We start from the raw sequence: 12057 nt of genomic DNA, 5'->3' as shown, positions 1-12057 counted from the left end.
TCGCTTCTTCGATACCAGCAACCAGAGTTAAAATTTCATGTTTTCTCACCGACGCGAGAGCACCCGAGTTAACGATCTCGTTTTATCGCTACGGCCTCTCCGCGTTCATCGCCGATCTCGAATAGCCGGCTATAGGCTGAGAAATGCGTGGCTGAGAAGCGACCCGGTGGTCACCACCTACTCGACTCGGCGATCAATGCCTGCTAATTGAAACGCAATGTCACATGCAGGCCCGCGACGAAGCCCCCGGCTAATGAACCAATTGTGAAATGCGTCGTTAATTTGGCCCCGTCGCGTCAGAGTCGTCCGGCTATGCTGTGATTAGACAGAACGGTTCGAAAACAAGTCGGGATAACGATCCTTCCGCTGATAAACAAATTTCTCCAAAATAAAAGTTGACAAGTTATACGCGCACCTGCACATTTCACCTTCGGTTACGTGAAAAATTAACAATATTGCGAAAGATTATTACAAGTAATAATATAAGATCGTTCCTTGAGGATGCAGACCGGGTTGAAATTCGCTAATTGACAGATTCGCGGTGCAAATATCGCCTCCCTGGATAAGCTTGACGGTAAGATCGTTGGGCCCGAATTTTTATTGGTCAAAGGTTGATGCCGCTCTATAGTGCAGTAAGAAAGTAAAGTCGACCGCACTGTCGCGGGCTGAGCTAATTATACCCGACAACTTCTTTCATGCAATTCTGCAGCCCTCGTGCAGTAATAAACGTTAAAGTAACTGTTCAAATATTTCCCTCTTTACGATCCTCGAGACGCGTATATGCATGTAAGGGAATTATCTTCAACAGAATTACCGTTTGCGGTGGTTCCGGATTTTTGCCGCAAGAAGAAAAATCGGTCAATCCGATACTTTTAAATCGTGCATTTTTACACGTACACCCAGAGAAAGCTATTCACTCTTTCGATAAAATCGATTCATAGCTTTATTTTCTGGAATTCTTTTTTCCACTCAGAATCGATTTGTAGCCAGCATTATGGACTAATAAGCACCTCGTAAACTCAAGAATAACATCCAGGAAATTTCCCTAAAGAGTACAAATGATTCGAAAAGCTTTTGAGAACACATTTAAAATACTGGTCGAGAAGCCAGATATTGAGCTTAAAAAAAAAGTATTTGGAGCCGGAAGGGATTACGAATAATGGGCGCAGTTGATAATGGCTGAAATTGCCGAACGAACAAATTGACCATGGTATTTGTTTATCCATTTGTTTGTACGATGTTGACCCGACAAGAAATAACTGCATGTCGTAATTCGGTGCAGAGCACGTATTATTGTCAGCAAATTACCACCGAATAATAGCTCGGGGCTACGACGTGGCGGCGAACGGAATCTGTCTTATGGTTTTTCTTTAGCCGGTGGTGTGCAGCAGACTCAAATATCCCTGAGTCAGAACGGCGGTGACTCAGGTGTGTCCACGTTCTAACGAAAGCGGTCAATCGAGTTTTTCTTCGCGTAGTATAAAGTCGATTAAAAAACAATAGAATTCAGCCTCGTGTTCTGGATCGAAACGGGGCCCGTTGCATAATGCCTTGACAAATTACCGGAGGATGCTGAGAGGTGAAACGATTCGTGATGAACGATTAGCGAGCAAGGATTGAAAATTCGGCAAGTATAATAATTTTCGTTCATGCGAGAATCGCAACAATTCCAATATTAATCGGCAGGCTTCGGGTTTATATACCTGCAAGCCGGAAGATCGAAGGTTAATCAAAAGAGTCCAGTGCCGCGACTAACGTTCTTGCACCTCTTTATTGCACCATCTTTCACATTCATGGATTCACTGAAAGGCCGGGTTTCAGCACTCACCTCGGTGGTTGAGTAGAACTCACAATCGGCGTTAAGTGGCTCCAAACGGCTCTACTATACGGAGTGAAGTTCACGATGTGTAAAAAGAAATAGGAACGAGACGAAGTAGAAAAGAAAAAACAAATCTCTGACAAACCAAAATGCGTGGATATTTTTTCAAACCTTTTATTTTCGACGTGGGACTTTTTTTACGACCAACGGAAGGTCCGCAAGAATAACGGAACTGACTTGAAAGAGTTACACCTGACCATGTCGCTAAGTTCATATCGCTAGAATTTTGGATTTTTATAACGCTTTGGCTATTTCGAAAGGATAAGAAGGCGCTGATTCTGATGTACGAGATCTGGCTTGGAGAATAAAGAGAAATAAATATCGAACGAGAAAAACTGAACACATGGAGAGATTGACGGAAGACGAGCAGGAGTTTGTTAAAGACTGTCACGTTTCGGGGTTTTTCTACATCATCACCACAGGCACATCAAATTGAAGGTAGAAAAAATTTGTAAGATTGAATTCGAAAGAGTTTGCTGCCCTGAAAATCTACCAACGATCTATGCGTGTCGAAATAGACGATAAGTACCATCTTTGTTATGGGTTACGTAACCTTGTGAAGGATTTCGGACCTGCGAACCCAAGTGCAACCTGATACAGGTTGTAGGCGGAGAATGATGTCGAATGCTTGGGTTAATAAAATACATGGGACTAGGTGGTTCGAAAAATAACGGACAGACGTTGTTCTTGAGTCGGTAAAAAAAAAAAAAAAAAAGAAAGGATAAGAAAAAAAATCAACGAACACTTCGATTGCATGAAAATGTGCGAATTTCAATAAAATTTACCGTTCACCGCCCATTTCGAGGTGGTACATACGTGTAAACTTGTACAGGATAACGGAGGAGAAAAAAATGCCAACGTTCACACACAGATTATTTCCAGCAGCAGAGTACTGGATGGTGGTGGGATTACGGTACTTAGATACACAGGGATAATGTAAGTTGGAACTTGGTTGGGAACGTTTTCTCTGATCGGGCATGGAAGCTGAGCGTTAGGTGAGTTGTCAACCAGTAGAGAGCCGGGTGCGGTTCACTCGGGGAGGCAATACAGGCTCGTATTCCCAGGACGTAGCATTAACCGTGGAATCATCCTGAAATATGGGGAGATAAAAACAGCAGGCTACGAGGAGGAGGAGGAGGAAGAGGAGGAAAGCCGCGGTCTTCTCTTCCTCCCTGGCAGCAGCACCCTGCAGTTGCAGTCAGGTCAGGTTACACGCTTCGGCGGCGAGTGTCATCCTCGCGACTTAACAAGCAACTAACCTTCGCCCGACCAATCGCCTCTCCTTACTTGAAAAAGACGTTAATATCCTCATCCCGTTTCGCGCATGCCATCGTCAAAGGTGCACTGGTTGACTTTCCACTCTCCGAATCCCCAGGATGAGTGAAGTAAGATAGTTTACGATACTTTTGAAAGAAAGATGATTCATCAAAGGTAGATTTTATCGACGTCTCTAAGTGATCATTTCGCGATGCATTTCGATTGGTCTGTATCAATGATTTTTCAAAACACCAAAAACGTTGAAAGCGTCTAAACCGTGAGAAAGGATCACCCCGTTTACAGGTATTCAAGCGAACAGAGCGTCGTTGTTGTTCACTGGAAATAATTCCAACGGTCCATTCGCGCCCATACAAAAAATGTTGGATTTCATTTTATCTTCGAGGGTGCAGCGATGGATTGAATTGCCGTCCGATGTTAACAACACAACGCATAGTGTAATGAGATTCGAATTCCACGACCGACTCGCTAAGAATTATGCATATTGGGAACTCCGGTACAGTCTTAAATACAATTAGGCGTATTAGGAAGTTGAAGGGCCGCGTAAGAGCGTTCCAAGGGTCGTAGACGTCCTTAAGAAAGTGTCGAGTTGAAATAATGGCTGAAAACACGTCTATATCAACCCAGAGATCTCCATCGCCTCATTTTCACGATCGTCCCCGTCCTTTCTCGTCCATGGGAGCCTCTTCCGCTCCTCTCGCAGCCCCCCCCCCCCCCCCCCCCCTCCCGCTTCACATAAGACGATCCTCGTAAACTCGCCGTTTTACCGCATCTCCAGGCATATTTACAGCATTTAAACATATTTACGGTGCACCCTTCTTGATTTTCACTCACATATTTCTCTCCTTCCCTCCCTCCAGAGTCTAAATTAAGTCACGCTTGAGGCGGGCTGCGGCCGTCCTCTCGCAAATTCTCAATTTCTCGCTTTTCCAGTATCCGATGAAAATCACGCCTCGCGCCGTATTCCTATCTCTTTTACATTCTCAGCCCTACGTTGAATAGCGTTGAGAATATTCGACGTCCCTAGGAATGGGGAAAAACTAAACAAAGCGTGGGCGTGTTCCGAGTCGTCGTGGTACACAAAACGAAATACAAGATAAGTAAAAATAGTGTTTGAATTTACGTACAGGAAGTTGACTGGACAACAAAGGGTTTTTAGAGACCGGCTGCGGGGGCTGAGGCAAACGCCTTCGGGCTATTTGGTATTCGAAAGGGACGCTCAAGCCAGACGTCATACCAACACGGTGCCAAGTGCCGGTCATCGTGGGATGCAGACGTCGTCGGTGACATCTAAATATGCGGAGACTCAAGTACCTCGCACTTACCGTCGCTTCACGCTACTTGCCGATAAGAAAGATTAAGCAATTTCTACTATCGACAGTGTCAAAAAAAAAAATGCAAGGTTGCAAGTTGATCTGATTCCTAATCGCCAAGGTTTCCGCATTTGCGAAAAAGGTGCTTTCAAAATATAAACGGCGGAAACGGCTATGCAGTTTTCTCTGGACAGAGTTCCTTTGGAGAAACGACACATTTTTCATATCGTGAGAGAGGGAGAGACATAGAGAGAGAGAGAAGCTACCGCATGATCAATTTGGAAGCGAACCACCTGAACAGCCGAATGATTCGGGATGAATGGTCGGTCACTGCATAGTGGATACATACATCTGTTTGGTATCATTACCGACTGGCTCGACGCGTCCGTAAAAATACAGCCACTCATCCGTGACGTAAAGTTGAAAATATATTTTTCCCACAATTCCATACCAAACAGGTGATTTTAAGAATTCGAGTCTACAGTACATATATAAACCATTAAGCTGAGGGATTACGTGAGTTGAAAGGAGAATATTGAGGTGTATTTAGGGGGTCGGTGAAAGAAGACGCTTAGACAAACCCTCGCCAAAGTAAACGAAGGTATAATTTACCAGCTTTTTTCGAACTTTCCCTATTTCTTTTCTCTAGAGCTCCCACTCTCTTTCTATTTCTCTTTCTCTCTCTGGCTCTCTCACACTCTGTCTTTTCTGTCATTCTCGAACTACCGAGGACTAGTGAACGACAAGATTTCCGAGCGATAAAATTGGCAGCTCCAACCATAGCGCCTTGAAATTCGCAGAGAAAGTTAAGCTTGCACATCGTTTGTGAAAAAAATGAATTCGATCCAAATTTCTTGGCTAGAAAATTAACCCTAGAATACAAACACAAGCGACATGAAATACCTACACTTACGAGTCCATTAATAACACGAGACTGAGAATCAAAATCTAATAAAATACCGAACTGAATTTTTCTAATTCCAAAAACTTGAAAAGGTTGGGCTGGAAATTTTGGCTGCCAGCTTCAGCTTCGTTCAATAACCGATAGCTTCGATCGAGTTTTGAAACATCCTGATTTTCGCACTACCACCATTCTTCGACTCCCCAAGCCGTGTGGCCAAGCGAGTGTGACGTTAATCTTTGATGAAACGGTCAAACCTATCGATCGCAGTTACTCAACCGGGTTCACAGATCAATCGTCGAATCGCAAGACTGCGGCTACAATAAGCCGATAACACAATAAGACATTGGCTGAAAAGATTCAAGGATAGTAATCGGTGCGCGTGTAAGCCGCAGCTACCATATCATAATTGTAATCAGCAACCATATCTGCAGTACAATGCAAAGCCCAAGTAGAAGGTACGTTAGGTTCTTGCGTACAACACGTGCAGCATGAGCGGTACAACTGGTAGATACGTTTACACGGGGGTACAAAATAAAGTTTTGACCGACGCCAAAGAGACCAGCGGTTCTTGTACTTGGGCTAATGGACTCGGCTGTAATGCAGTTTGTATCCGCTAACGATCTCTCTTTTTACACACACACACACACATACAATGATTAACCCCGTTTGCCCGATCGCCTTTACACTCGACCCTTTCACGATATGACATTTACCGTGATTGCTGAACTAGGATTTGTGGTTTTCTTCAAATACCAAATTTAGCAGGTAATATCTCTTTGTTCGACTTAATTAGCGGTTTCTGGCATACAATAATTTGTCACTTACGTAAGGAGTATAGGTATTGGTTAATTAGTTGGGTCAGCTGTTCGTTTAGCTGACCACAATAGCTCTTAGCGTCACCGAAGGAATATGATTTTTTTTCACAGAGCACCCTTTCATCCGTAGGCTTTACTTCTGTCCGTTCCAAAACCCTCGACACGGGACTCGACGACGCTTAGATTACGGATTTCAAACCTTGGAGGAAAAATCGTATAATCATGCATCGCGGAGTGAGATTCGATGATTAAAAAACCTCTTTCGGCATAAATTTAACAGCTTTTTCGACCTTCGCACAAATCAATTCAAATAGGAAAAAAGTTTCAAAATCCCGAGAAGATAGAAAAAAAAATTGATTATAAGGTTCGATTCAGCGTTAATTGCATGACTGTTAGGACAAAATATGTAACCTGACCTGTAAACCATCTATGAATGAGTAAGTTTCTGTAGAATACTCAACATACTTCGACGATTAGAAATGGACTAGCCGCTGCTGCTACACTAATTCAACTCCTCTGTAAGTCATAGTCCAAAAAGCAGTTGTTGCTGTTGTCCAGGGAAGCCACGCTGTTTGAAACTAATAGCTTCGCTATTATTGCCGAAAATGACTTGCCAGCTTTCGTTTGAGGCCCGGATCGCCGCCGCTATACCGAATGCCGATAGTGATAGACTCGCCCAATTTTCTCAGCATTGGAGGATTCATGCTTGAGGTGATGAATGCGGTTGTCGAAAAATACGTCAAGTTTCATTTTTGCTCCACAGTCGATTAGAACGAAGTCTGAACTTTACCTACCCAAAACCGAAATGAAGGAAAAAAAAAAAAACCACAACAACGAGCAACGTACCTGCAATAGCTGTGCATTCTCTACGATTGCGAATCATTCCGAGACCCATAAAAAAAGCGACACTAGTCTGTCAAATAAATAACGAAACAGTTGATTGGGTTTCTATACACGAATGTCAGCGGCTAACGTTTCTTCAACTCCGTCTCGGTGCCGAACCACCGCAACTCTGTGTAAATTAAGGTGGTTCATTTTTTAACTTTTTTTTTAAAGACGATACTCGAAAATTTGGTAGCAAAGATATTTAGAGATCGCTACCAATTGTTGTAATATTTTTTATTTATTTTTATGTGTACGCCTTACGGTATTTTACATGTATAAAGGTGTTTGATTTGAATATCCGAATGTCGAAGCGAGGTCTTTCTTCCGTGTGACTTAACCAGCGCGCAGCGAGTACCTACAGCATTAGGTACGTACATCCGGAGTAAATTATTAATCCAACAGTGGGCCGTGTGCGGTGTTCGGTGAGCACGTCGATCATTACAGACGAAAAGTTTTTAATACGAACCCACGGGGCTAGGCAAACGCGATTGGATTCGCTTTACCGTTTGAAACCAGAGCCAAAAAAGAAACCTTTTACCAGCGGTGAGCGCCGACAAAAAACGTTAATTTATGGCCTGTGTACACTGCATAATTCGACTTTTAGCCGGGGTCAGCGGGAGCCGCGACCTGCAGGCTCCTAGGCAATGCTGGTGTTAATTTCTACACGAGGTTCCCGTGCCTGTATTGGTGCAACGCGCATCGCCCGTAATGTATCGAAAAAAATAGAATCGAGAATAGAACGCCTCGGACCTTAAGGTATTACACGCACCGGCGAACGTAGAGCAAAAAGCAATTTACGATTAAAAACTTTGTACGCAATCAATCATTCGTCATATTCGACGGTACGTAATATCGGTACCTGCGTGTAAATGCCTGACGGCGGCGTACAGCTGCGCTAAAATCATCTCCGTCAACATTATACGTACGCATACATACCTACCTACATTTTCTTTGTCACTGTGTATGTTCTTCGTTCCGTATATATACCCTTCTTACCCGCTTCGTACCAACAAAATTCTACTCCTCTCTCCGTTATTACAATACAATACCGACGGCTTTATCGTCGTCGGGATCTTTTAGTTTTATTTCTATTCGACTGGTTTACTCCCCACCTCCCGCGGAATTGAAAACGGTACATTTGATTAGCCAAAGTAAATACACTTTGACGCAAGGGCTATAATACTCGAGATTTTTTAGCGAGCTTTCGAGGACTTTGAGTATAATGAGCGGCGTCCTTTGGAGACTCGAATAATCATATGCGTATGCGTATGTAGGTGTTTTTGTGTGTAGGTATATATTATACTTGTTTATGCCAAGTGTCGGTAATTAAATTTTTTCTCATTTGCTTTCTTCTCAACGGCTGACCGTTTAACCCGCTGTAATGACATTAATTTCCACAAGTAATTGCCGTCATACGCCTGCTACACGCGAATACGATGATAACAGGTGATTGAAACTTCTTGGAACTTAATTAAAATATAATACACTCGCGACAATGTTTCAGTTAATATTCCCCGAGGCTCTGATAAAAAACGTGACGATTTTTTTCTTGGCAGCAGCAGCAGCAGCAGCAAATTACTTGATAGGCCGAGAGCAAACAAGAACGGAAAAAAAAAAAAAAAAACAACAGTCAATTCTCAATCCGGTTATTCGATTATTGCGAATTCTTCTGTAATCTATAATCATCGCGTTCTCGTCGCGAATCTTTATTCTTCTAGCATATACTTGTTTGCTTTGTAAATTTTCAATAGAATTCCAGTGAAATATTCAATTTCTGCTATCATAAAATACGAATTTTATGATTAATTCAAATAATGATTAAGTGCAAAAATAAAAATGCGGCAAAAACCAAACTTTGAACGATCGAAAGTTTGTTATTGCTTCAATTATCAATTGAATGTGTTACTTATACACAAACTTTTCAAGTCCGATGTAATATTATACGAAAATAAAATCTATTTGTCTGTTAATGTAAATTAACTAAATCACTTGTAAAAAATATCATTTCGATTGATCATAAATTTAATACAAACACCGGCGTACATGCAAAGGATTAGAATAACCGAGTGAGACGTCGGCTAGAATCGACCGCTGTGGCAGAGAATTCTCGCGGTATTTTTCGATTAGTTCCTAATTTCGTATATTTGAAGGTATAAGAATTAGGAGAAGAGGAAGCACGGTTCTAAGCGTGAAAACTCGTCAATGCGGAGTCCGCGATATACGTTCCGGCTCAGCGAACCGCGCTAGTATTATCTCTCGATTTATAGATCTCCGATCCAGGCCGAGGCTGCAACCTCAAAATCACGCCAGTTTTTTCGGGCAACAAATCACCAAATCGCAACGTCATCACAAAGTTTTCCCAATTAATCAAATTAGCAAGCGCTATACGATAAATCGCAGCGAGTTGATTTCTGCGACGGCTTAATTATCATCGGTGTATCGATTTTCCACGCGTGACGGTCAACTAATTGTCGCCAAGCAACAAGCAAGAATTATTATTAGGACTTGAAGAATTTGACTGAAAATTGACGAGCTAATTTTTCTCACAAAAATATTATACACATTCAACGGTTACTCTGCACTCTGCAGACGAATATACTATCAGTGACTTAGCGAAGGGTTGTATTTGACGACATTGCCTCAAAGACGCGATAATTCTGGACACTTTGAGATCGAAGGAAACCTTGACAATATTTTGGAAAGATCGAGAAAAGGAATGAGGCTGAATTTATTAAGGTTAACGCAACGAAACGTGACGAAAAAAAATCATTATTGCACAATTTTACAACGACTTTGAAGAAGTTGATTTTCAAAAATAAGATTACGTTTTCTCTATCACGATTTACTAAAATTCCAACATTCTCGAAGGTGCGAAATAACGATTTTTCCCAAACACGCGTGATCGTTACAGCAACGTTACCGACCTAATCCTCGTGAAAAGGAATAAACGATTGAAATAGAGACTCGAGCGAGCGTTTAGAATGAAAGCGCCGTTTCTTTTCGACGACTTAAAATTAGAGGAAGATGGGGGAGGGTAAAGAAAAAAAAAAAAAAATCCGAAGGCAAGTAAATCGACTCACCAGTATAGCACCAAGCCGGCCAGACGACGGGGCTCTCGGTGTCGAGCTCCCTCATCCTCTCAACGACCCGCGGACATCGCCACTCCGATCGTCCCGGTGTAACGTTCGTCAAAATGTCCAGTTTGCAAATGTTTACCCGCAGCCTCAGCGTTGAAACAAGGGATGGAGGTAGGCAGGGAGGTGGGATTTCTCTCCGACGATCGATCGATTGATTCCTTCGACGACGATTAGGATTCGTCGCGATAAACCGGGAAGAGAGCGAGAGAGAGAGAGAGAGAGAGAGAGAGAGAGAAAGAGAGAAAGAGAGAGAGAGGAGACACTTCAGGCCTTAGGGTGAGATCGAGGCGTACGGAGAAAGGGCTTGAAGGCAACGTTCGTCCTTCCGGAGCGTCGTCGACCTTGGCCGATGCACCTGTCGACTTATCCCACGGTTCGAACTGTCACTTAATTAGCTTGGCGACGGTGGCGGCGTTCCGGGTCTGAGGATGGCTAATTCATGGACCCGGCCTAGCCGGTGGGTCCTTTAATTAAGCTCGACGCGTCGTCGTCCTCCGGCGTAAATCCCATGTGACATGCGCTGCACGTGGCGCGGTCAGGCAGGATGGGCGGTGGTTAAAAAAAAATATATCGTTCACTGTTTCACACAGATGCATTGGTGATGATGATAATGAGGATGACGACGGCGAATCGCGGAGGTAATTTTCTCCGACTCGTAAACGTGTCTCTCGATGATCGAATTATTAAGACGGTGGTGATAACGAAGTAAAATCACTGTTTCACAAGTAGTAACAGGAGGTACGATATCGGACGCCTTATCGATAACAGCGACATAGAGGGTCGTCGGTTGGTTCGTTCCTCACTCCCTCCTCCTCGTCCTCGCGCGGAGCACACCGGCAATTCCCGTTTCCTTACAGCCGTTATAATTATGACAATTGTAAAATAGACCGCGCGTCTCGGGGATGACGGAAACCCGCGAAATATGCGACACTTGCGATGCGACAGAGGAGATGATCCAGCAGAGCGCAGGTTGGCGCAGCACTTGGTTCGGTGCACCTGCCGCGAGGGTCCGCGTCGGAATGGGAGCGGGGCAACGGGCGGCAGGTAGGCAGGCCCTCGTCCCGCAGGTACAACGGAATTAGGTGGGGGATCGGTCACATGGGGAGTCGCTTCGGCCACACGGAGCTCCGTCTCGCCCTGAAGGAGTAGGAGCACAATCGTCCGCGACGCACGGCCGAACGAACGCTCTATGCCTGTCACTGCGACTCCCTCCCTCCCGCCCTCCGCCGTACTCTTTATGCATACATCCCTGCTCGCATTCGGTTCAATCATGTTCCTCTGTCTCACCGTCAACTTGTTTTATCGTTGCTTCTATCTCTTCTCTTTCTTCTATCTTTGCTTGCTTTCATCTATGTATTCATCTTTCTAACTTATTGCTAATATCTGTAGTATTCACTTTTACCTACTTTTATCAACTCTCTGTTATACTTTCTCAACTTTGCTTCTAATCTTCTTGTCGGTTTTATGGTATTTTATACCTGTTCACATTTTACGTTTACATCGATGTTCTACACAATGCCCGAGGGGACTTGTCTCAGGGCGAATAAACGTTTCTCCCTTCCTCTCTCTCTCTCTCTCTCTCTCTCTCTCTATTTTACTAATGTAAACTTCTCATTCTGTCGTCATGTTCTACTTTTAAATAATTCAGCTTTTCTCTCTTTCTTCCCGTCTTGTACTTACATTTGTATTTATTTATTTTTCTTCCCTCTTTTTGCAAAACTACTTATTTTCTTTCTATTTTTCTTTTTTATATCGTATTTCACTCAATTATCCACGATGTTGTACCTCAACCAAATTGCCTCAGGGCTTAATATTAGGCTACGGCATTGATAAACCCACATATGATTTG

At 43.3% G+C, this 12057-nt stretch overlaps 1 protein-coding gene across 1 annotated transcript in view; it reads right to left on the bottom strand.

The window, feature by feature from the left end:
- The window catches only part of LOC124217987 (uncharacterized), a 78113-nt gene extending 66905 nt beyond the window's left edge, over positions 1-11208 (bottom strand). The window contains exon 1 of the mRNA XM_046624267.2: positions 10152-11208. Within this exon, the coding sequence (XP_046480223.1) occupies positions 10152-10206 (55 nt within the window). The 5' untranslated portion in view covers positions 10207-11208. The remainder of the gene's footprint in view (positions 1-10151) is intronic.
- Between the last annotated feature and the right edge of the window lie 849 nt (positions 11209-12057).

Source organism: Neodiprion pinetum, chromosome 4 (assembly GCF_021155775.2).
Source record: "Neodiprion pinetum isolate iyNeoPine1 chromosome 4, iyNeoPine1.2, whole genome shotgun sequence".
Classification (NCBI taxonomy): Eukaryota; Metazoa; Arthropoda; class Insecta; order Hymenoptera; family Diprionidae; genus Neodiprion; species Neodiprion pinetum.
Note: the sequence above shows the minus strand (reverse complement) of the source record. Positions and strands in the feature narration are given on the sequence as shown.